At 42.4% G+C, this 24,880-nt stretch overlaps 2 protein-coding genes across 4 annotated transcripts in view; one reads left to right on the forward strand and one right to left on the reverse strand.

Moving 5' to 3' along the window:
• Positions 1 to 97: 97 nt before the first annotated feature.
• LOC121667387 (ATP-dependent RNA helicase A-like) lies at positions 98 to 11,861 on the reverse strand. Of its 2 annotated transcripts, XM_042033967.1 has the most exons (12): positions 11,659 to 11,861; positions 8,976 to 9,116; positions 7,880 to 7,994; positions 7,533 to 7,645; positions 7,014 to 7,159; positions 3,640 to 3,686; positions 3,109 to 3,242; positions 2,375 to 2,464; positions 2,120 to 2,281; positions 1,162 to 1,240; positions 725 to 802; positions 322 to 409 (listed from the first exon to the last, which is right to left on the reverse strand). In XM_042033967.1, the coding sequence occupies exons 1-11, from the start codon at positions 11,767 to 11,769 to the stop codon at positions 765 to 767; spliced, it is 1,176 nt and encodes a 391-aa protein (XP_041889901.1). In that variant the 5' UTR covers positions 11,770 to 11,861; the 3' UTR covers positions 322 to 409; positions 725 to 764. The 2 variants fall into 2 exon arrangements, with proteins under 2 accessions (XP_041889900.1, XP_041889901.1); XM_042033966.1 differs by lacking the exon at positions 1,162 to 1,240 and having other exon boundaries at positions 98 to 409.
• A 117-nt stretch (positions 11,862 to 11,978) lies between these two features.
• The window catches only part of DHX9 (DExH-box helicase 9), an 18,580-nt gene continuing 5,678 nt past the window's right edge, over positions 11,979 to 24,880 (forward strand). Inside the window, exons 1-15 of one of the 2 annotated variants that reach the window (XM_042033963.1) lie at positions 11,979 to 12,338; positions 12,654 to 12,845; positions 13,462 to 13,603; positions 14,100 to 14,182; positions 15,332 to 15,488; positions 15,647 to 15,747; positions 16,348 to 16,561; positions 16,755 to 16,849; positions 16,997 to 17,070; positions 17,681 to 17,833; positions 19,212 to 19,372; positions 21,756 to 21,867; positions 22,488 to 22,649; positions 22,752 to 22,879; positions 23,935 to 24,164. In XM_042033963.1, coding sequence (XP_041889897.1) covers positions 12,282 to 12,338; positions 12,654 to 12,845; positions 13,462 to 13,603; positions 14,100 to 14,182; positions 15,332 to 15,488; positions 15,647 to 15,747; positions 16,348 to 16,561; positions 16,755 to 16,849; positions 16,997 to 17,070; positions 17,681 to 17,833; positions 19,212 to 19,372; positions 21,756 to 21,867; positions 22,488 to 22,649; positions 22,752 to 22,879; positions 23,935 to 24,164 — 2,061 coding nt within the window. In that variant the 5' untranslated portion in view covers positions 11,979 to 12,281. Of the gene's footprint in view, positions 12,339 to 12,653; positions 12,846 to 13,439; positions 13,604 to 14,099; positions 14,183 to 15,331; positions 15,489 to 15,646; positions 15,748 to 16,347; positions 16,562 to 16,754; positions 16,850 to 16,996; positions 17,071 to 17,680; positions 17,834 to 19,211; positions 19,373 to 21,755; positions 21,868 to 22,487; positions 22,650 to 22,751; positions 22,880 to 23,934; positions 24,165 to 24,880 lie in introns of those variants that run through there. The other variant, XM_042033964.1, reaches the window with a different exon arrangement.

The following is a 24,880-nucleotide window of genomic DNA, read 5'->3' on the forward strand; positions in this document are numbered from 1 at the left end:
CTTTGGAGGAGCTTCAAGGCCTTCTCTGGACTCACTCCAGCAGCTCTGTGTCCTGATGTTGGGGGCCACAAAGCTGGAGGCAGCTCTGCAGGTGGGGTCTCACCAGAGCAAGTCACCTGTTGTCAGATTAAAAGGTGCATTTTTTTATGTCCTGGGCTGAACCTCTTGCTGGCTGATGGTCCCTATGGCTGACACATGAGGGGTCTCATGCCCTGACTGTTCCTCATGAAAAGAATGATTGCAGGGGGGCTGGAAGGAGGGAAGAGAGATTCAGTATGTACAGAGGCACTTGGGTGGTTTTGCCACAACCAGTGGCGCCATGGATGACAACAACAGAATTGTGATGGATGGCATCCAGAATTTCACTTTCAAAATTCTTCAGAGGTAAGGCCTCTCTCTCTTCTTGGATCTGGATACAAAAGTCCAGGACATTTCCAAAATCTCCAAAAATCAGCCTCTTCTGCTCCACACCTATACTTTGCCTCACTTTATGCTTTTCCCTTACCCAAAGGAAAAACTGCCTAAGAACAGGTCATCGTTTGTATTTTTTCCTGGCACAGCACAACTCATCCCCGCATCCACCCCAGTGGAACACCCAGCACTTCTGAAAACATGGTGTGTATTTGTACTGAAATCCAGCCTTACACACTTTGTGTTACATTCAACCCCTCTGGAAAATAAAGAGCCTAGCGCAAGGATGACAAGTCACAGGAAGCACACTTACCCTCTGTAATTCCTGATCCCGCTCCAGACGGTACATGAAATCACTTTTCAGATCCATGCTTATTTGCTCCGGAGTGAGCTGGAAGTGTAAGACGTTATTTGGAGGCTTTTTGACCCCTCTTCTTATCTACATCGTAACTTCAGTATCAGATCAGTCACACCAACATCATGATCCCAAATATCCGTAAAGGATCGTTTCCTACATAACTCCCTGAAATCAGTTATGCCTCTGAGCTGTTTTATTTCATTCATTCCAGCGTATTAAACATTCATCTCCAAAGAAGTCTCTCAGAAAGACCGAAAACACTGAAGAAGAACGATTGTTTAAACACTTTGACTGCTTGAGAAACATACTCGATTCAGCAGGAAGCCAACAAGATGATGGTTCGGACAGGAGTTTTCAATATAAGTAACGACCTAATGTAAACACAAACCTACCCTTAAAACTGCAGCTGAAAAGGGAAAAGTTTGAAGAGAATTCATCAGGCAACTCCTGTTTTTCAACTGCAAAGGAATTCTGAAGAAATGAAAATTTGTTACCAAAGGGTAGTTGGCCAGTTGTTTTTACTGCAAGTAAGTCAGCTGTTCCAGTTAGAACTAGCACGGGTGAATCCTGAAGAGATTTGAAGCCAGCTTAATTTGCAATGTCCACATCGGTTATGTGTTTTGTGCAGCAAGAGCTAAATTTACATAGTTCCATATATTTAAAAAAAACAATATATAACAATCAATACTAATTTAATGTAACTTATGGAAAAAACTCCAGTAGAAAAAGTATTAAATTATTATTTTGGCCATAAGCAATCTGGCTCTTATAGGAAAATCAAGCTCCTGCCCTAATTCTGACCAGGTTATACCAGTCAGACCAAACTACCCTCTGAACTTGGCAAACCAGTAATTCTTTCCCTTCTTCATTCTATCATGCCACATTGTTGCTTTGAATTCGTTCTGTGCTGAATGAGACTAGAAATGACAAAAAGTAAGAAAAGTTGGTTGCTTGTGTAGTGGCACTGGCTTGGAGCAGTTTCTCCTCCCAGAATAAGAGTCTGAGCATGGAAGTATGGGAAAGAGAAGCCAGAGGATTATAAATGACATGGCTGTGAACTTACCTTGTAATTTCAATTATAAATTTTGTATGGGCTGCACAATAGCAGGCAAAAGGTGAAACAAAGCAGAGAATTGGGACACTCAAAACACTGCTGCTCAAGACCTGATAAAACATGAAGTAAACACAAAGAACTCTCTGCCTCCAGATCAAGAAAGGAAGAAATTTTATCAGTGGACTGTCCTCTCCTTTGAAATAGCTCATACTTTAAATCCTGGTCAGGGAGAAGCATTAGAAGTTCTGGAAGCATGGGGAAATCAAGCAACAGGTCCATTTTTTAAGCTGTCTTACATTTGCCAGAGGACCATCATCAATATTGCAGCCAGTCCAAGGGTTCCAGTTGGAATGAGGTGGTGACCAGGGAACAACTCCCATATGACTTTGTCTCTGCGATGGTTCAAAATGGGCCAACTTTCCAACATTGATCAGAACTGGATCACTGGGATCTTCAGGCTATAAATCCAAAAGCAGAGTGGGCAAAGACAGATAAATGATAAAACGAGCAGGTGTGATGTTCCATACTGGAGTATTGAACCACATACTCACCAAAGGCACAATCTCCAGGGACAGTTCCTGTATAGTCTTTTGCAGATGATTTTCTAAGTCAGAAGACAACAACACCTCATAGGGTTCCAACTAGGAAATATTTAAAAACTACCCGTCAATATACACAAAAAACAGGCACTGGAATCCAGAACTGTGGGCTATTAGAGCTGAACCATCAAACACCTCCTCATGAAACAAGGCCAAAGAGTATCATCAGTTCAAAATTCACATTCTTGAAATGTTTTGCCAACTTTTCATTGAATAAGAATTTGCAGGCTATTTTTAAATACTTGAGTTTAACACATTCCCAAACTTGCAACCAAATAACAACTGAATAACATATATTCCTTGGTATGTATATATATATATATATATATATGTATATATATTTGAATTGGCAGAAAATGCTCATGTGACAGAGAATTAATCCAAACAGTCATAAACAGAAATATTCAAGCTTGTAGAAAAAATATACAGAAAATAGCATTTGTTACAAATCCTATTTCATTTAATAGAATGTAAAATTGGTTACTGCTCCAATCACATACACATGAAGCTATATTTCTGATGCAAATCACTGGCCAGAACAGAAACAGTTGCTAAAGAATAAAAATTTTTAATAACTTACAAGATGTTAAATATGGAGAGCAAACTTTTAACTCACTCCTGCTTATGAGAGTGCTTCTGTGTTATGAAATGAAAGCAATAATTCCTGTCCCTCCTGCCAAACTCACCAATTCTCCTTTCTTCTTCGTCTGCCCAGAGTAAGGCTCAATGATACCAAGGTGGTAGAGCTGTCTGACCAGGGAAAGGGCACAGGACTGTGCTGCCAGCTTTTTGTTTGATCCGTGCTCGCGACTGAAAATCCCTGCAGCACACAGAGGTCAGAGCTGTAGCAGCGGAGTCAAGCAGCTTCCACAGAAGACACTACTCTGAACTGGGCTCTCTGACTGTACACTTAGACCAGGTTTCATGGACAGTCTCAAATCTTGATAAATCCAGAATTCCACCATAAAATCCAACTAGGTCCCTCCACTGGCCAGCTAACACTGGCTGTGTGATGTTACTTTACTGCTAAGTCCCTTGAAGTTTTTCTGCATTCAGTGCCTAAGGAAGTATGATTATCCAATAACATCCAGCAACATCAAACAAATTACCCTTTACCTCTGGAAGTGGCTCCAACACATAACTATAACAAACTCTGTACCCACACATGTTCCTCTATACCAACACCCATCTCTTGCAAAGTTAAAAAATAAACTTACTTCTGCCCAGCTGCTTCACATAAATGTTCATTTCTGCATTAAAGCTCCTGCAAGAGAAAGAAAGAACACAAAGGTACAATTACCAATAGCTGACACTGCAAAAATATTTACTCTTTCCAATATTTCTAGGCAAAGATCTCTGTCCTCAGTCAGAAACTCTCACTGCTTTTAGTCCCTTTAACCCCAAGTTAGTAGGTAACAGACCTGCCATCAACAGAACCAGATGATTTGATAAGAAGACTCCTGAATATGCCACTGTTCAGCACTGAAATTTAAAGCCACATTATTAGGAAATATGCTCTGAGCTGTCCAAGTTTAAGGCAACAGTTATAAAGCATGTGGGATGTTGATGCAACATTAATATGCATCCCAATGTACCATTAACTGTATCCCACATTAGTATTGGTATAACACTAACGTAACCCACTAACAGCCTGTGTTTTAATGACTAGATGCAACATTTAATACAGTTACTCTGCTTTTTGCCACACATTTGATCAGCTCAGAGCATAAACAAAATCAAACCAGGTCACTTAGTCAAAAACATTGAACTTATCTGAACAGGAGACAGAGTATTTGAATTTGCAGGAATTTCCATTCCCTTATGCCATTCTCTGGAAACAGCAGAACTTGAGTAACAGAGTTAGAGAGTTACTCAAGGGTAACTCTGGTAGCAAACCCAACAATTTACTTAGTAGATACGTAACCAGTTCAGTTAAAGGTTAACTGGCATATTAATCACAGAATCATAGGATCATGGAATGGTTTGGGTTGGAAGGGATCTTAAAGACCATCTCATTCCAATCCCCTGCCAGGGGCAGGAACACCTTCCACTATCCCAGCTTGCTCCAAGCCTCGTCCAACCTGGCCTTGGACACTTCCAGGGATGGGGCACCCACAGATGCTCTGGGCAACCTGTTCTAGGCCCTCACCACTCTCACAGAGAATTCAGGCTTAAAAAGAAAATCCTCAATGGAGGAGGACAGAAATCACGATCCATGTTTTTAAGAATCCCAAACCTAAGCCTGTATTTGCCACATGAAATATTCAAGCCAAGTTCTTGTAAGACAGGATTTAAACCGGCAAATGTGACTCAAGGCGCATGACTGGAGTTTATTGGACTGAGATCCTCTTTGGAAACTAGGCCTTGGCATTTGCACAGCAGGAGGCTGTGCCTTGCACAGGAGGCTGTGTCCTTCATTTTTTGCTGCAAACAAACAATAAAAAAGGTTAAAGGAGTGACTTAAATTTCAGGTTAGACCTCCTTCCTGTGCTACCAGTAAACTGACCTTCAGGCACAGTGGCTTCAGGGGTCAAAGGCCACTGGCTCTCAGGGACACAACAGCCACCTAAGACACCGATGACAGTATGTTTCTCAGCCAGGCCTACAGTCAGCATTCAATCTCATTCTCCACCACCTGAGGGGAGAACAGCAACACCAGAAATCAGTTTGCAACAGAATCCCATGATTCCCTAGTCCAGCCTCAGCAGCCCATGTGTGAGCAGGCACAGGTCTTTGGTGCCACTCTTCAGCAGGAACAGGAGGCACACGCATCCCAAAACAGAAAAGCCACATCCCATCCCTTAATATGAGCTCATGCTTTGTGTTTTAGGAGAGCCATCTTTATATTTACAATATATAATTAAATTAATTAAATGTCTAATTAAAGTTTCCAAATTAAAATTTTCCAGCTATTACTAAGTTCTTAGACCATGAGTATGATTAATTGACCACAAACCTCTGAGAGCATGGCTAACATATCTGTTATAACCTATATCTCTGATCATTACCTCAAAAAAACCCCAAAACAGATTGGCAAGATTCATAAAACCGGTATTTCTTTAAAAAAACCCAACAACCTAAACTATATTATGTCCTCAAAGCTCCAAAAACATCCCTCTCCTGTTACACACTCCAAAAGGATTAAATCAAACAGTCTCCCAACAGTCCCTCAGTGAGCCCTACAACACATTAGGATTGTTTCATGCCTATTTGATCTGTTGCAGCAGGTAGTGAATAGCCCATTCTGCCATTCCATCCAGGGCAATCCACACAAGCTTCCCTGAACAAAGAGTATATAGGAAACTCTGAAATACACTCCAGAAGAACAATAACCAGGCTGAGAAACATACTGTCATCTGTATCATTTCCTTCTGCTCAAGACTAGATAAATTTAAATACATAGGGTTTAATGCTGCAGCAGGTGTAACAAAAATGAGCTACACAAATATTCCCTAAGCTACAAGATAAAAGAAATGTTCAGAAGCTACACCTGCAACAAGCATAATTTAAATTGCTAGTACTGTACAAACTAACTTTTTATGTCACTCACTTAAGTGAAGGAAATGGCCTTGCCTGAGAGACATAAATTGAGATGAAGTGACTTGAAGACAGGTTTTAAATGAGAATTTACAACTTTCTGCACCAATACACATCTTTTAGATGTTCCAAATGACTGGAAGACTCAATAACAAAAGAATACCATAAGTCCTGCAAGAGAGACTCTCATGAAAGGCTGTAATAAGAAAATTCTCTTGTCTTTCTAAAAATATTAACTTTCATAGAACACAAGTTTATATAACACAAAAATGCCCAACCCCAAACCCAGCCAGGAGAATCCAGCAGCAGCAGCACACCATTGTGTCCGGCCACAAAACATCATTATATTTTACCAGAAATAATTCAATGTCCTAACATCTGGATGATTTGTAAATACTGTTCCTAATAGGGATAAAATAATAAAAACAATCAATTCTTTATGGACAATCTGTTATGAGCTACTTTCATTTGGGAGAAACACATGCTTCTGGTGGAATGGCTAAAAGTCAAAAAAGAGTGATATCCAGCTGGTCTTAACTGAAACTTAAGACTCTCAGAACTCCTTTGGGAAGATTCTGCCGAACTGTTTTTTTCAAAAGATGATTCCATTGCCAAAAAAGTTAGTTATAATAAATATATATAATATAATAACATATATAAAATATAATAAAAAAGAAAAATAAAATGTCCTTAAAGCACGTTGCTACATAAGCAAATTTAAGATTTACTTAAAATGCACAAAGGCAACAACAGTCACAGAACAATCACCACAAACACTTGAGCTCTCTTTTCATTCAAACTAACACCCCAGCTAGAGGACTAGAGGACAGAAATCAGTTTAAAAGCTGCATATCCAGAATTTCTCAGAAATCTCTTCAGTCCCTCAGATCTTGGTACTGAGACTCCTCACCCCCATATCAATATTTAGGGATGTTTTTGGTCCTGGGAAAGAACACTATGGCTCTATGGAGCACGGCAAGTAAGTGTGAAGAGCCACTGTCACCAAAAATATTTTGAACCCTTCAGACACAGATGGTGACTAAAACTACCAAACCTGTTGTGATCAGGCCCCATTTCAATGTATTTATATTCTTCCTGGATCTTCTCCTTTTGGAAAAACTGGTTCAGACGTGCCTTGGCATTTTCCAAGGTCCAACCCCCATGAAGATCGGCATTTAAGTCCACTTCTGACTCTGAGGTCTAATATGGAAAAAAAAAAAAGAGTATCATTTACCAGTTTAAAGATTATTACAAGTCTTTAAAGTAACACACCTACATGCTATAAAATAATTAGGACATCACAGAAAATGCTAAAAAGTCCTCAGTAATTCCTTATTTTCAGAATAAAATGTCTGTACAGAGTCCTGGATGTTCAGATTATCCAGAGCAATTTATTTGTTCCTAGCTTAAACAAATTACCTTTATTAAAAGTCAACAAGTAAATCTGCAGCTTAAACTAACAGCAAAATATCAAAAGAAAACTGCAAGCTTGGTTATAAATGCAAATAACAAATTAAAGGGAACAAAAGATACCTATTTAAGAACTAAAGGAGAATTCCACTGCATGACTTACCTCCTGCACTTCTTGCTCCTCTTTCCTTGAATAATAATCTTGCAAGTTTGCACCCCGATCCCACTGAGCTCCATGACTGCCACAGTTTCCAGGTGCTGCACCTGGTCTGTTGCCTACCACACAGAAAAAAAAACCCACAAAATAACTCCCCAAAACATGTTCTTAGCAGCAGAGAGGCATTGTCTGGCCATTTTGACAGGCCATGACCTTCAGATCTCATGCAGTCATCCACACTGCTGCCTCAAAACTATGACTTCAGTGTCCTGTCTGCAGAGTGACGCAATTTGGGGGAGAAATCACCACCAAAACACATTCAGATACACAGAAATTACAGTTTTCAGTCTTACCTACTTCACTTTTTAAAAGCAAATGTGGAGGAAGGGGTCCCCCCGAAGCTGAACTGGAACCAGTGACATCTCTAGCTGCTTCCTGTCCTCCAGTGGGGATATCACCTGCTGCTGGCTAGGGAAGGAAATGAAGGAAAACCTCAGCACATCAGTACATAATAGGTCATTTTACTATTTAGCTAGGAACTATTCAAGCAGTTTAAAGACCTCAGGCAACAGTTATCCCCAGTAAATAGGCAATAGTTACTACCCAGTAGCAACCCCAATAGTAACACAACTGTGAATATTCAGACACTGAACTGCCATGAAACTGACTGGCACAGCAAAACCAAAATAGCAGTCCTGTTCCCATTGGGTTTCACCTAGGCTGATGAGGCAGGGAGGCTGCTTCCACTGAGAAAATTCATATATCCTTAATGGAGCACTAGAAGAAGATTCTTCCCTCTCAACAGGTTAACACATAACTTCATGCTGTATTTACTTTCTCACTAAACTTGCTGTAATGACAGAGTTAACCTCCTCTTCCTCAGCCTTTAAGTGATAGTCACTGCTGAGTGTTCACAAAACATCATAAAAAGCAGTGATCCTGTTACACAGCTGAAGCAATTATGGTTTTGAAAATGCCAGATTTTCAATGTCTGGTTTGATATACCTGTGATTATTATTTTTGGGTTTGTTTTTGTTGTTTTTCTTTTAAAGCACACAGGATTATATATATTTTATATGTATTATAACATGGCTCTAAAACTTTACAGTGTCAGGTGTGAGTACTCAGCACTTTTAAAGCCAGACTGCACGTCACAGGGACTGAATTCTTTCCAGCCTCATCAGCTTTGCAGCCCAACACACAGCTGTATTTCCCAGATCATCCTACAACATTCAGTTGGGCTTGATAATCTCAAAGGTCTTTTCCAACCTAAATGATTCCATGAGTCCATGATATTCTGTATGGGCCTCAGCCTTCCAGCAGTGCAAGAAGTCCCTCACATTCATCACTGCACAGGGGCACCAGACTGAACTCCAGGGATGAAACACAATCAAGAGCATGGCACCACAATGACAGAGTAGTCTTTGGAAAGGAGAAAGAGCAACTTACTCCAAAAGCAGGAATTTCATCCTTCTTCATTTCATTCACCCGCACTAAGTAGTTGATGAAGTCTCGGGCAGCGTTGCTCTGCGCATCCTTCTTGTTGGTAGAGTTGCCCATGCCGACATAGTTGAAGCCTTCCACTCGGACCTGCAAGGAACAACACACAGCTCTGGCATGTGCAGCTGAAAGGGGTTTGGAGACCAGCAACACCAACTGGAACACCAAATCCTGGCTGCTGCTAAGTACAGGAGAAATAATATTACTAAATATTGTTACATATAATTATATATAGCTACATATTTCTGTAGGTATTGAAAAGCAAACCCCCACATTCTGAGAACTTCTGCCCTCAGAGCACAAGTGCTTCCCAAAACCTCGTGGAAGAAGAAAAATCAATGTAGGAAGGGAACCTGGCAACACACAGCAGCAAACTCTGCCCAAGATCACTTTCCTCAACTTAAATACCAAACCCTTGGATAACAAGGACAGGAGTGACTTGGGTCCACTCAGCCATAGCTCCATGCTCTTGCAACATAGATGTGATTTATTTCTGATTTTTTTTTACTTTAGCACAGCAATTCTACGCCCTGGACAATGGTACCTCGAACCATACAGTAACCATACTGGATTCACAGCCATCCTACCAAGCTGCAAAAATCAGTGAGAGAGATGCTTCAATGAGACTGATCCTTTCACCTGTTAAGCCTCCATGGATAATCATGGGGCATCAACATATCAAAACGAGTACAACACTACTTGTATAATATACAATATATATGTATAGTGTGACTTTTTACAAAAAGCATGGAGTGACAGAACAGGGGGGAGTGGCTTCACACTGACAGAGGGCAGGGTTAGATGGGATATAAGGAAGAAATCGTTCCCTGTGAGGGTGGGGAAGCCCTGGCACAGATTGCCCAGAGAAGCTGTGGCTGCCCCTGGATCCCTGGAAGTGTCCAAGGCCAGGTTGGATGGGGCTTGGAGCAAGCTGGGATAGTGGAAGGTATCCATGGCAGGGGGTGGAACTGGATGAGCTTTAAGGTCCCTTCCAGCCCAAACCATGATTCTGTGAATATATCTATTCATACAACCATTCCATCCTAGTATTGCTCAACCAGTTATAATACCTTGAAAACTGCTTTAATGCCACTGTGTTTCTTAGTTTTCTTACTGACATGGAAGACAAACAGGGAAGAGAAGGGTAAAATGACAAATTTAAGACGCAGATCTGTAGATGCTAAGAGAGGTGGCAGAGCAATTTTCCTATTTTTACAGCCGCCTGTGAAAGTCTCCCTTCTCACACTAACCAGCTAGGAAAACCATTTGAGTTTCTGTAAACTATCTCACAGGTGCAGGCTGTTTGTGACTCTGTTTTCCACACTGGGAAAAATATTTTGGAAAGGGATGTTATGCCGTTCAGCCAATCCCTCTGGGAGGCAGATGGTCAAGCATCCAATGGTTTTATGCAACCCTTGCGAACAAAGCTATATAAGCTGAATTATATAATTAAATATAGCCATTTTCTGGCCTTTGAATCTGATCCTGAATCCGTGTCATTCTTTGCGCCGTCTTGGTACTACAGCGACACAGATCCATGGCATCACTCATGAACTGATCTGTTCTGCACATGGCCTCACACTTAGTGCCAGCTACTTGTCAGAGCCAACCTGAATTCACAGCTCCCACATCCCCAATATCTAGAGAAAGGAGTAAAGGAGTATTAGAGCAGTGCAGAGTAGCAACCATTCCAACAAGAATTCTTTAATACATTTCATCTGAAGTTCAAGAGTGGGCCAAAGTTCTTGGCAGAGGTGACATACAGCACCCCTCAACAACTATTTTAACTGCAAGAAAGGTCACACACGATGCAGAGACACACACCACCCGTAAATAAACCGACCCGTTTTTCCTGTAAGAACATCGTTCCGGCTTCTTCCCTCCTTTCACTCATTTCACAGTGCGCACGCGCAGCCAGGACACTCTGGCTCAAAGCAGCCCAGCCCTCCCTGAGCCCTCGGCTTCCAGTGACGCCCACCCAGCCCGGGCAGGGCCCAGACCGCGGACAGGACCCCAGACCCCCGGTGCGGATCCCAGGTTCCTTCTGGCAGAAGACCCCGGCAGCACCCCCAACAGGGCAGCAAGTTCCCTCTGACAGAGCCGCCAGACCTGCTCCCAGACCCCCGGCACCGATCCCACGTTCCCAGCGGCAGAGCCTCGGGTCCGACCCGGCAGGGTCCTCAGCAGCACCCCGAAACCCCTGGAACAGCCCAGACCCCATCACGAACCTCAGACCCCCGGCAGGGCCCCACATTCCCTTTAACAGGGTCCTCAGACCCCCGGCAGAGCTCCAGGTCCCTCCCGGCAGTGACCCAAGACTCGCGGCACGGTCCAAGTTCCCTCTGGCACAGCCCATGCTCTCGTCACGGCCTCCAAGCCCCCCAGCACAGCCCCCACACGCCCGGCAGGGCCCCGGCAGGCCCCCGGCAGGCCCCCAGACCCACTCAGGGCCCTCAGATCCCCGACAAACCCTGGCAAGACGCTCAGAGCCCGCCAGGGTCCGTCCAGGGCCCCGGAGGACCCCAGTCCTCCTCTGTGTCCCCAGACCCGCGGCACAGCCCGAAGTCCCCCTCAAGGCTCCCAGCCCCCCACAGGGCGCCCAGCCCGCTCCCCCGATGGAGCAGGCCCGCACCTCGCAGAGGAAGGTCTGCCGGCCACGGCCGCCGGCGGCGCGAATCTCGTAGACCGGCATCACCCTCCTCCTGCCGCACCAGGCGTACAGGTAGTTCTTCACGTCCCCCATGGCCGGGCCGGGGGCACCGGAGCAGGACCCTCCGCTCCAGCCGGCGCCGGGCCCGCGGCAGCACCACCCGGCAGCGCCTGCGCGCGGCCGAACGGCGGCCGGGAGGCATCCGGGAGGTGCCGGGCGCATTCCCTCTGCCCTCCATCCCTCTCCTCCAGCGCCCCGCGATCGCGCTCCTGTCCAAACCATCATCTTGTTGGCTTCCTGCTGAATCGAGTATGTTTCTCAAGCAGTCAAAGTGTTTAAACAATCGTTCTTCTTCAGTGTTTTCGGTCTTTCTGAGAGACTTCTTTGGAGATGAATGTTTAATACGCTGGAATGAATGAAATAAAACAGCTCAGAGGCATAACTGATTTCAGGGAGTTATGTAGGAAACGATCCTTTACGGATATTTGGGATCATGATGTTGGTGTGACTGATCTGATACTGAAGTTACGATGTAGATAAGAAGAGGGGTCAAAAAGCCTCCAAATAACGTCTTACACTTCCAGCTCACTCCGGAGCAAATAAGCATGGATCTGAAAAGTGATTTCATGTACCGTCTGGAGCGGGATCAGGAATTACAGAGGGTAAGTGTGCTTCCTGTGACTTGTCATCCTTGCGCTAGGCTCTTTATTTTCCAGAGGGGTTGAATGTAACACAAAGTGTGTAAGGCTGGATTTCAGTACAAATACACACCATGTTTTCAGAAGTGCTGGGTGTTCCACTGGGGTGGATGCGGGGATGAGTTGTGCTGTGCCAGGAAAAAATACAAACGATGACCTGTTCTTAGGCAGTTTTTCCTTTGGGTAAGGGAAAAGCATAAAGTGAGGCAAAGTATAGGTGTGGAGCAGAAGAGGCTGATTTTTGGAGATTTTGGAAATGTCCTGGGCTTTTGTTTCCAGATCCAAGAAGAGAGAGAGGCCTTACCTCTGAAGAATTTTGAAAGTGAAATTCTGGATGCCATCCATCACAATTCTGTTGTTGTCATCCGTGGCGCCACTGGTTGTGGCAAAACCACCCAAGTGCCCCAGTACATACTGGATGAATACATCAGAACCAACCGAGCTGCTGAGTGCAACATAGTGGTGACACAGGTGAGGAATGCGTGGCCACTGCAGTTCTGTGCTGGATATGAGAAATCACCTGTTGGTTAGGGTAAAATCAGAGAACCATGGAATGGTTCTGGTTGGAAGGGATCTTAAAGCTCATCTCATTCTAACACCCTGCCATGGTCAGTAATGCCACCCACTAGGCCAGGTTGCTCCAAGCCCCATCCAAGCTGGCCTTGAAGGATTGAAGGATGTGTTGAGGACCATTATTATTATTGCAGGTCATGGTTCATAAAGATGTATCCTCAGCAATATAAGTAGGAGAAACCTCAGCATCATGTGCATTTTCATTTGGAATATTACTCTTGCATGGATTTACAGTTTGGATAATCTGGCCTGAACCTTGCCCAGGTGAAAACTCTCAGACCAAAGAAATGGTTTGGGAAATAGTAGCTGGTAGTTGCCATATATCCTTATATCCCTGCTTTGTGAAAAAAAACCCCTTTGCTGTTACAATATTAGTGTTTAATGATTACTTTGTAAAGAAATCTTACGACAGGGCACCTGTAACATTTATAATTTCCTTTATTGCTTCCAGTGGTCTTGTGATAAACTTCTAAAACCTTCTCATTAATTTAGAGAAAACTTTTCCACCCCTCAGCCCCGGCGGATCAGCGCAGTTTCCGTAGCAGAGCGTGTATCCTATGAGAGGGGGGAAGAGCCGGGGCAGAGCTGTGGGTACAGCGTGCGGTTCGAATCTGTGCTCCCTCGGCCACACGCCAGCATCATGTTCTGCACTGTAGGTCTGTATTGCTTCCGTATGTTTGGAGCTTATCATGACTTTGAACTCTTGAGTTAGCAGCAAAAGCGGGAATGTGGTCAAATTAAAATTTTTATAAAGTCTGCTCAGAAGTTTGAAAGGGTCTTTTTGGATAAAAGTTTGCTGACATGCCGTTGTGCAAAGAAAAATTAAGATTTAAGATTTTTGTTCAGAAGTCTGATAATACAGGTCTGATAGCACACAGAAATAATCCCATGAAGAGATAAAATTGCCATATATTAATTGTCCTTAAAAGACAGAAAGGGAAGCAGCACTGGCTGGGAAAGATGGAAGAGTCTTTCTTGTGGTAATGCTTTGTGGCCTTGTCACTTGTACAAAGGAAAGCATGGCAATTAGAGATGGGATTAGAAAAGGGGCTGGGCAGCCTGCACACTTCCTGATTTTTAAACCAGGGGCTTAACCAGGGAGGGGAAAGGTTGAACTGTTACGTGAACATTTACCTGCTGTCTCTGGTTTAGGTGTTCTTCTGAGAAAGGTGGAGACTGGGATCCGTGGCATTAGTCACGTTATTGTTGATGAGATCCATGAGAGAGACATTAATGTGAGTTAGCTGGTGATGACAGACCTAATCTCTCTATTCTTCTGTTCTGTTTAACTTCTGTATGTGTTTGTGTGTAGTAGCCAACATGCGAGAGGAAACTGTGTCTTACTAAGTGTCAGGTGTGTGAGTTTTCTTTCTTTCCTTTGATAAGATTTTTAGAACTCTCAGTTATTCCTTCCCTGATTAGCAGAGCAAGAACCTGTGCTTCCGTGCTGCCCTCTAACTATTTTCCTGTTAGGATCCCCTGTGTCCTGGTCATCTCTGGAACATGAAATACCACAGTACAAACACATCTTGTCCCAGTGGGGGAGCATGCTGAATGACGCTGTTATTTTAGAGTCCTGTTTCTACTGACACTGTTGTATTACTGGTGGTATTAATGGAACCAGCAGTCTTGATAGTGATACATTGAAATTCAGGGTTTACATGAAGTAAAATACAAGTTGATGATAGAATTAGGAGAGGTATTGGATATAATTTGAAATGGCAAACAATTTCTGTTCCCTTGAATATTTTCTGTTCCCTTGAATTTCAGCTTTGTCATACCAAGAATGAGAGAAACCGTGAAGTTCTGACATGTTGTTTAAGCTTGTTTGGACAGAATTTAGGGACTCATTTGAATAAAATTGCAACATACATTTTTCTGATGCATCTCTTCATCATGTATGTTAATGATGTAAAATACAAGTTTGGAAATTCTGAGTGAGATTGGAATTTTGTCTGTTAAGCTAAGGGCCTGCCTAGCTAATTGCATGGCAGAACTGAATAAATGTCATATTTAAAGAGAACTACAAACTTCACACACACCTGCACTGAGTCTTTCCTATTTATTTTATAAATTATGGCTACTTTATATGTAAGCCAAGTTTAAAAAGACCTGGGGTTGTAATGTACTGTTAGGAAGGAAGCAAACTATTTTTGTAGAAAAGAAAACCCCTCCTTTACCCTGGAAATCCTAAAAATCACTTATCCCAGGCATTGTAGTAGTTTCAAAATAAAGCACTGACAACTGTTTCTGGTTTTAGAACACTTTTGTGCTACTTGTTACTTTTCTTGCTCAGTAAATGTGTAATTCCTTCTGGTTTCTTGGGAAGATACTGCTTTTTATAGATAGGAAGTTAATGATGCTCTTACTCTCTTTCTATTCAGACTGATTTCCTTTTGGTGGTGCTGAGGGATGTCATTCAGGCGTATCCTGAAATCAGGGTTGTCCTCATGTCTGCCACCATCGATACCAGTATGTTTTGTGAATACTTCTTCAACTGTCCCATCATCGAGGTCTACGGGAGAACCTTTCCTGTCCAAGGTAAATCATTGGTTGCACCTCCAGTTTTATCAGTCTTGGCTTCATACTCTGAAACATCCTGATTTATATCAGGAGAGTCTTGAGAAATGGTGTGAAGTATTATGTTCCCTTGCACAGGCTTCTGGAAGTCAGTCCTGATCATCTGTCTGTCCTTGCAGATTATTTTCTGGAAGACTGTATTCAAATGACTCAATTTGTCCCTCCACCAAAGGAAAAGAAGAAGAAAGAGAAGGATGAAGAAAGTGGTGAAGATGACGATGTATGTTTGAACTTTAATATGAAAAATTAAACAAGTGCCATTTTTAGTACTCCAGCTTGAGTGTAATTCATTTGGCATTGTTGAAGTGAAACATCTCTAGCAGCTTTCCTATTTTTAATATCTGAGATTGCTGTTAACTTCAGCAGTGGAACTGAATTTTCTTCTTGCCCTTGTAAACTGAAGAATTTCTTTTTCATTGAAGCTAAGGTTCTCATGTTTTGTCAACCTACTTCTCTTTAAAGCTAAAACTGAAATGCTTTTGAAAGTGAAGATTGGTAACCTTGGAAGAAGAAATAGAGAAATATGAGCTTGGTGGTACCTTTTTAGGGTGAAAATTTAGATTCTCTCCCTTCTTGTCTTGCAGTTGATATTGTCAATGCTTACATACATTGTCAAGGAATTATCAGTTTTATTTCGATTGTAATTTGTAGGTTTGAAACTTTTGTTTAGGCCACTTAATTGAAATTTTTTTTAAGTCGCCATTTTTTCTTGAAAGGTATTTATCACATATATCATTTTCTTACTTGCCTGGCCAGCCAGTCTCTGTAGTTTGAGTAAATTAATTTATATGATTTTCTTTGTCATGTTTTTCTTTTGTAGGCCAACTGCAACCTTATTTGCAGTGATGAATATGGCCCAGAAACAAAGCACTCCATGGCTCAGCTGAATGAGAGAGAAACTTCTTTTGAACTCATTGAGGCCCTGCTGATTTATATCAGGACTCTGAATGTCCCAGGAGCTGTCCTTGTTTTCTTGCCTGGCTGGAACTTAATCTATACAATGCAGAAGCATCTAGAAATGAACACACGCCTTGGTACAAGCAGCTGTTTTATTATATTTCATCTTTTCCCAAGGAAACTAATGACTGTGTGAAGATGGGAGTTGGATGAGTGGCTTAGGGAGCTAATTTGTTGAGAGAGTGAATGGCCAGAAATTTTTATGTTATGGAAAGAAGCAATGAGATTCACATAGTAGTAGTTACCAACCTTCTTGTATTCCTGTTGTAGGAGGCCACCAGTACAGGATTTTACCTCTGCATTCCCAGATTCCTCTGGAGGAGCAGCGTCGAGTGTTTGATCCTGTGCCTCCTGGAGTGACCAAAGTATGGAGCCTTCTCTGTGTGCTGTTCTGTTGGGCTTTTCGGGAATGTATTGCTCACTTTTTTTATAAATTCTGTAGTTTATCTTGCTGTGGATTGTTGGCTTTTTCAGACCCAGTAATGTCACTTTGCATTTCCTGGTTTTTATAGGTTATTTTATCTACCAGTATTGCTGAAACCAGCATTACCATCAATGATGTGGTCTTTGTTATCGACTCTTGCAAGTGAGTTCATGAAGCAGCTTTTTGTTTCATAAATCCTACCCTTGGGAATGCAAAAGAGGTTTTGGGAGTGCACAAAAGTGCTTTGTGTTCCCATGCTTCCCCAGCTGAGCTTGAGGACTCCTAACTCCCTCAGGACAAATTAGTATTGTCTTTAGCTGGTCAGCACAGTGACAAACCATGCTGGCATCTCAGGGGATTGAGTTGGTCATGCTGGTACTATTCATGTGGGGTGTCACTGGGTCTCCACACCAATTTGATAGATGTCATCTGCCAAAGGAGTTTTACAAACCCTCAGTGTCTGGCTGATGGAAAAGAGGAAGACTTATGTAGTCTGTTACAGTTCCTGCCTTGCTGTGCCTGCTCTCAGAAAACTACACACAGAGGGCTCATGAATTCATGAGAATTTTAAGCTTTTTGGACAGTTGTGAGTACATCATTCTGTGCAATAGTTTGGGGCACTGCTTTAGAAGGAGTAACGATGCCTGACTAGCCAAAGCTCAGAGGTGGTTGGCTTCTTAAAAGCAGTGTGGCTGCAAGCCATAAAATAGGAAATGATTTGGTAGGGCTTAAGAAGGATGTTTGATCTTTAGTGGTGTTTTTCTTGTAACAGGCAAAAAGTGAAGCTGTTCACTGCTCACAACAACATGACAAACTATGACACGGTCTGGGCATCAAAAACCAATTTGGAGCAGCGGAAAGGCAGAGCTGGACGCGTGCGAGCTGGGTTCTGTTTCCATTTGTGCAGCAGAGCTCGCTTTGAGAGGTGAGGCTGTGGTCTCCAGAAATAAAGTACCCTCAAGGAATTCTCCCAGAACTGTTGGGTGCTGCTTCTGGTTATACTGGGGAAATCGTTGTAGAAAGCACAGAGAGGAGATGGATGATGTTGGTTCACACTGAAATATCTCTGTTCTTTGGCTTAAAAAAAATGTACACATGTTTTTACACATAGTATGAGGTGGATAAATAGTTCATGATTTTAGTGTCACTGCAACCTACCAAACCTCTCAAGAGGAGAACAATACTGCTTGGGAATTGAGGCAAGGCAGAAAAAAGCTTTGTAATGAGGATGAAGCTCTAGTCTCCCTTCAGACATTGGGGGCACCTGTCATTGCCATGTAACAAGGCCATTTTGTCATGAAAGTGGTAAAAAGCAGGGACGGCAGATGTTACTTTCTTCTCCATCCCCATTCCATGGACAGGAAGCCCCCTCCTTGCTGCTCTAGTACCTTCCCTGCTGCTGAAACTTGACCTCTCTGCCAGACTGTTTTTCCGTTACTAGAGCCATGGAAGTCTCTTTGCTGGTTGGAGAAGGCAACACAGCTGTTAGTTACAATCTGATCTCTCTCCTGGAAGTTTCAGTGCCCCTTTCTCTGGCTGTTACAGCATAGCTGTGTTTTGATGTTCAACTTTCTGTTACCTCTTGAAAGCATCAGTTGATCAAAAACTCTCCTTGAATTCTTCGAATTTATTTAGATCTGCTGTTGAGTACAGTGCAATGATTTTAATTAACAATTTTGGCAGTGAACTGATTTTAGGCTACTGAAGTAATCATGGTTTTAAGATTACCTTCCTTCAGAGAATATAAACCCAAAATACACAAGTTCCTTGGTACTTAGGAAAGAGTGTTTGTGGACTTGTACAGATAGTTTTTTGAGAGAAATAATCTAAATCTGGTGCCAGCTGAATCAAGGTATCTGTTCAAGGTGTTTTGAAACCTTTTCTAGCTGCACCAGAAAAGTGCTTGTACATAGGGCAGGCTGAAAGGAGGTTGTCTCTCAGGAGTGTAAGAGCTTCCTTAGCAGAGTAGGAAAGGATTGTAAAGGACAAATGTGGGGCTGGACTCAGCCATGCTGGGAACTGTGCTCCAGCCCTTCAGGTTCTCTGTGGTCAGCTCATGCTAGAACCCACAGCAGGCAGTGGAGATGTGAGGGCTCCTCCCCCTGTGCATTCCCAGCGTAAATTTACCCCAAAGGAGAAGTACAGAATTTTGTGATAGAAGAGCTGAAGTTCCAGGAGCTGATGGGCAGGCTCAGAGACAGAGTTTGCTTTGAAGGGCAGTGGTTTCTGCTGGTGGAATGACCCCTCATGGTGATCAAAGCCTGTGTTCAGAGAAATGGGACTTTGTTCTCTTCTCATTCCAGGCTTCAGACTCACATGACGCCTGAAATGTTTCGAACACCACTTCATGAAATTGCTTTGAGCATCAAACTGCTCCGGCTGGGAGGGATTGGGCAGTTTTTGGCCAAAGCCATTGAGCCACCCCCTCTGGATGCTGTGATTGAAGCGGAACGCATGCTGAGAGGTATCCTCATGTGCCCACGGGGCTGTGTGGTAATCCTGGGCTAGTGGAACTGGCACCAAGCGGTTTTCCATGTACATGATCTCTAACAAATGGCTGTACCACCTCTGGGTGTATTGGTGGAGCAGCATATTCTGGCTGACACAGCAACATGGAGGCGTATGGGTGGCAGTGGCTTGTGCAGCTGAAGAAATACTTGAATTCCCAGCCAAGTGTCATTCCTTTAAGAAACTCGAGCCTTCAAACTTGAAGCTTATTTTGTTGTTTTACCAGTAACTTATGTTAGCTTCCAGCTTCCTGTTTTCCAGCTGTGGCACTGCTGTGTTTGACATAGACTCAGTCCAGTGCTTGAGGCATTCACAAAGCTTCTCTAAAAGTACTGAAAAACAGAGGTTGGTAGTTTATTAAATAATTACTGCTTTGTACAGTTTGCTGACCCAATATCTCAGACTTTGTCAAGTAATTAAATCTCCAGTTTATGAATCTGCATGAAAAACAGAAGAAACTGAGATATGGGTTGTTGTCTCCCCACTTTCTTCAAGGAACTAACTAGAATATGAATAAAATAGAGCAGGGAAAAACTCTAAATTTATGCTTTAGTTGTAAAGCATAAATGTGACCTCAAACCTCAGCACACTTTGTAAATGTCACTAAATATGCACTTCCTACAATTTTTAACAACTGAAATATCTGTTTGATTGTTGATTTTATGGAAAAAATTGTGTACTGAGTCTATGTTGCTTGTATACAGGAGGGAGACCTGTAATGAGAATGAAAAAACATAGCTGGGGATATGTAGTCAGGTTTAATGACTTTCTGTTCTGAAAATTATTAGTACTTTTCATATTATGCAGCTCAGAATTGCAGAGCCAGGGGAAAAATCAAACATTTTCAGCTCTAACACCAAATAGCTGTTTCTGCAGGTACCTCCCCTTCCTGATGACCTGTGATTTTTCAGTGCAGGTACACTGCTAGTCTGTTCTAAAGAAGGTGGAACATGTTATTCTTCGAAGTATTCTTTAGGCTTTTGGGTTCAGTAGATACCAGGAAAAATTGATTTGATGGTGGCTAAGGAGTCCTTTTTGTGTTTCCTTTCCCATTTAATTGCTCGGACTACAAATCTTTTTTTTTTTTTAATGTGTAAAAACCTTTGGTAGCTTTGAGGATGAATACAGGTGATAATTTTTAGGTAATGGGAGGAGGGAAAAGCAGGTAAAGCCTCAAGGAAGAGAGAGTTTGTGGTGTGCTCTTTTTGATGAAGATGGTTCTGTGATTCGGCAATGGCAATGGAGACTCCACAGCTGGTTGTGACAGGGCTACTTTGATTTTCCTGAGGCAGAAATTAGGTTAGATTCATTAGATAATAGATGGTTTATTAGTGTAATAGGGGGGTGTTGTACAGAAGCAAACTAAAAAGGAATGGAAAATTATGTATGTGAATTACATTCTGATTATTCTAATTGCAGAGGAGGTAGTAAAACCTCCATAAAGCTAAAGTTTGTTTGACCTCAGAAAAAATCAGGTTGGCAACAGTGTAACCAACATTAAACTTAAATATGAGTGGGGTTCAATTTAAACACAATTATTAAAACTCTGAATTTCTTATCTAAAGATTTCTGAGATTAGCTAACTGTCTGTGATAATGATTTACCAAAATATGAATATTGATCTAATATTGATATCCAACTGAGACGGACAAAAACTCTCTTAACAGTTTAGAGTTAGAAAGTGTATGTTTTATTTGGCGCCAGGCACCGCGTGGGGTAGCTCCCTAAGACGCAGGGCCCCGATCCAAGCAAACACAAAGCTTTTTATTTACAAAAATTATGAATACAAAATACAAATGTATATTCATAACATTAACACCTCCCATTCTCCGCTTCGTATGGAAATGAGCTTAAATGTCATTAAGCATGCGTAGTGTGTGTGCTCTGAATTGAGTCAGTGGTCTTGAATTGGGTCAGTGATCTTAAGAAGATGAAGTATGCTCATCTTCCTCATTTTGACCTTTTTGCCTTTCTGAACTTTAACAATCCTAATTACTTTAGTGACCTCTAAGTTTCCTCTTGCATGACTTTTGGACGGGTTCCCACCAAGGGAGGAAATTGGTAATTGTCCTTGTTCCCTACATCAACTTATCAAAGTTTCTATTCCTCGTTCTAAGCACAGCTAAGCAAACATACAAATGACAGATCATCAGTTATTTGGTAATCAGTTACTAACTTCTTAAAACCCATTTCAGATCCAGCTCTCTTAACTATTTTAATTAACTCTAGCTGGGCCAAATTCCTTCCTATTCTAACTAATTTCAACACACCTAGCCTATAACTAAAATCTTTTTGTTTCTTCTAAATCTATGTTTCAATAACAAGGGATCTTGTTTCAGAGCTTGATGCCCTGGATACCAATGACGAGTTGACACCTCTTGGAAGAATCCTGGCCAAACTTCCCATTGAACCTCGTCTGGGCAAGATGGTGATCATGGGCTGTATTTTTTAGTAAGCTGAGTGGTCTCAGTGGTCTTGTTCTTTTTTCTCTGAGTTCCTGAGCCTCTTGACATGCGCAAGAGAGAAAAACCAATACATCTAGATGAGCAATAAATGCTGCAGCTGGGAAGAGGTGACTGAATCTTCATGGGAGCAGAGAAGAAATAACTTCCAGTGTAGGCAATAAAGCGGTCATGAAATTCAGTTAACAGCAAGACACCAGTGGAGGCTGAATATTTCTGAATTAAGAGTGGGACTTGAAACACCTACGTGTAACAGTGAGCTAGAGGTGGGAAGATACAGAATTTAACTATGAGATAAGGAGAAAAATCAATCTCCATGTTTTGCTTTAGCAGAAGATCTGTTCTTCATCACTGTGATGGCTGTTGGGTCCTGTGATTACTGTAGGGTCCTTTTCACCAGAAAAGGTGGTGTATGGATGGAGGGGAGGGCAGATAGGGCTGATTTAATATCCACTTCCAGGAAAGTGTTTCAGTGAAGACCTCTAGCAGATAAAGGCCAAATTCCTAAGGTGTCTAGCAGAGAAGTTTTCCCTGGTATCTGCAGCCTGCAGCAGGTGCTGGCAGCACTAACTCTTGAGTGATTCTGATCCCTTCTGTGGTTCCTTTTAGTGTGGGAGATGCTGTTTGTACCATCTCTGCAGCTACCTGTTTCCCTGAACCTTTCATCAATGAAGGCAAACGCCTGGGTTATGTCCATAGGAATTTTGCTGGGACCAGGTATTCAGATCATGTAGCTTTGCTCTCTGTCTTCCAAGCCTGGGATGATGCAAGGTACGTTGTCTGGCACTGCAAGTGATGGGAAGTTACAGGTAACACAGGGTGAGCTTTTCCTTTCCTTGGTCAGGCTTCTAATTTCCTCTGTTTGTTTTTCAGAATGGGTGGTGAAGAAGCAGAGAAAAGATTTTGTGAACACAAAAGACTCAGCATGGCCACTCTTAGAATGACTTGGGAAGCAAAAGTCCAGCTGAAAGACATACTTATTAGTTCTGGCTTTCCTGAAGGTGATTCTGATTAAATTCAGTAATTTAATTACTGCATTTTTCATTCTGAGATGATAAATAAATGACCAGGATAATCTGTGTTGAGCACCCAAGCACAGGGGGAGTATAGTGGATTTGCCATAGCACTACTCTCTTTTTACAGCTGCGTTCAGGTGGAATTTTAGTGTTCTCTCCTGAAGTTGTGATGGCTGTGCTGCAACACGGAGATTTTGGAGGCTGAGGTTAGAGCTGCAGGATTAAAAATCTATAAAACAGTTGTCCTTATAATGTTACCTCCCTGACTTTCCTTCTCCTTCACTTGTTGCATCTCCAAAATGTGCTGTGCTGTGCTTTTTCCCTTCTTTCCATAGGCCTTAGTCGGGAGCCTGTGTAATCTGAAATTTTCTGTTCTGTGGCTTCCTGGGTTTGTGCTGCAGGAGGGATGTGCAGCAGTGTGCCAAATTATTCCATTTTCTGGAGACAAAATTCTTAAACTAGACCAGGTTCTGAATTTGCCTAATGTTGCTGAAGAGATCAGTGAAATGGCATTGTCTGCCTGGATTTAGCAGATGTTTATCTCCCCTCCTTTTCTTTTATTTTTTTCCTTTAAATTCCTTTAATTTTTTTTCTCCTCATGCTGTTAGGATCAGTGCTGCATTTATCCGTAACTTTCTTTCTGGGCAAGATGACCTGAAAACAAGCCACCAGAGACTCTGGGGAGGTCTGTAACAAATGAACTTATTAAAACATCCATTCCAACTTCCCCCAAAAGATCTGTCTCCAAAACAAATGACAGCACATTCTGGGAAAACCCATCTCTCCTTGTTTTTGAAGAGTTTGGAAGAGAAAAGTACCTCTTTGTAGTAGTATTTTTCAGCTTTTCAAACTCCATTAAGAAATTAAAGATTGAATGTAGAACTTAAATGCTCTGAGTGCAGAGGTCATTGGAGATCACATATAATGGTTGAATCCAGGATCCTAAACAGCTTTGCATTGATCCGGGATCCTAAATAGCTGTGTGTGCTCCTCCTACATGTCCCATGGATTTGAGTCACTCTTCTGTTCTCTGCCAACAGAATGTTTGATGACTCAACCGTTTAATAACACTGGCCCTGATAACAACCTGGATGTTGTAATCTCCCTGCTGGCTTTTGGGGTCTACCCCAACATCTGCTACCACAAGGAGAAGAGGAAGATTCTTACCACTGAGGGGCACAATGCTCTCATCCACAAGTCATCTGTCAACTGCCCTTTCAGCAGCCAGGACATCAAGTATCCATCGCCCTTCTTTGTTTTTGGAGAGAAGGTAGAGACTTTGGGTTTGTTCTTGATCATGTGCTGCCAAATGGTTCAAGAGGCTCTTTTTGGTAAAGAAGTCATAAGAAAAAACCTGACTGCAATATTTAGCTTGTTTTAGTGGGGGGTGTTGGGGGGTGTTGTTGGTTGGTTGGTTTTCTTTCCAAAAAGTGAATGTTATGTGGTCCTGGTGTCACTCAGCCTCCTAGTAACTTCCAGTCAAACACTTTCAGTAGAAGTGCACAGAAAGTTCCTGTGAGTTTTGTTACAACAGCCAGGTCATAGAGAAAGATTTAAATCATTATCTTCTTTAAGAGTTTGTTTTAGGAGCTCTTCCATACTAATTAGGCACCAGAGAATTTTTACCCTTATCACTTCTGCTACTTATGAATCCAGGGAGAAAACAGGAACATGGAATATGGCAGTGTCATCTCCTGAGGATAATTCCCATTTCCCAAGCATCACGCAAAAGGTCTCCATGACCTTTTCCTCCATCCCACAAATTCAGTGTATGTTCTGTGCATGTCCATTGCAACCCCTGTTGTGGGAGCTTGGGGGTTCAGTCTGGACCGGACATAGACGGGGACGGAGACGAGAGATCTCTGAAGTCAGATCTTGGAACATGCGGTTTATTGCAAAGGGCGTGGGTATAGGGGCACTGCTTAGAGCTGCCAGACTTAGCTCGGAGCAGGCCCAGGAGAGCAAGAGAGTAAGCGGGTAAGTAAA

This window comes from Corvus kubaryi, unplaced genomic scaffold (genome assembly GCF_017639235.1).
Source record: "Corvus kubaryi isolate FWS band 111438036 unplaced genomic scaffold, C.kubaryi_AGA036_p1.0 37361, whole genome shotgun sequence".
NCBI lineage: Eukaryota > Metazoa > Chordata > Aves > Passeriformes > Corvidae > Corvus > Corvus kubaryi.

Bases quoted from the DNA above. Each gene is read 5' to 3' on its own strand.
- LOC121667387 (XM_042033966.1), bottom strand. From the start codon at position 11,769: ATGGGGGACGTGAAGAACTACCTGTACGCCTGGTGCGGCAGGAGGAGG. The intron at 7,995-8,975 runs GTAAGTTGCTCT...TTCCTTCCCTAG, and splicing joins ATGAAATTCCTGCTTTTGGA to CCAGCAGCAGGTGATATCCC. The intron at 2,282-2,374 runs GTGAGTATGTGG...TTGGATTTATAG, and splicing joins CCCTGGAGATTGTGCCTTTG to CCTGAAGATCCCAGTGATCC.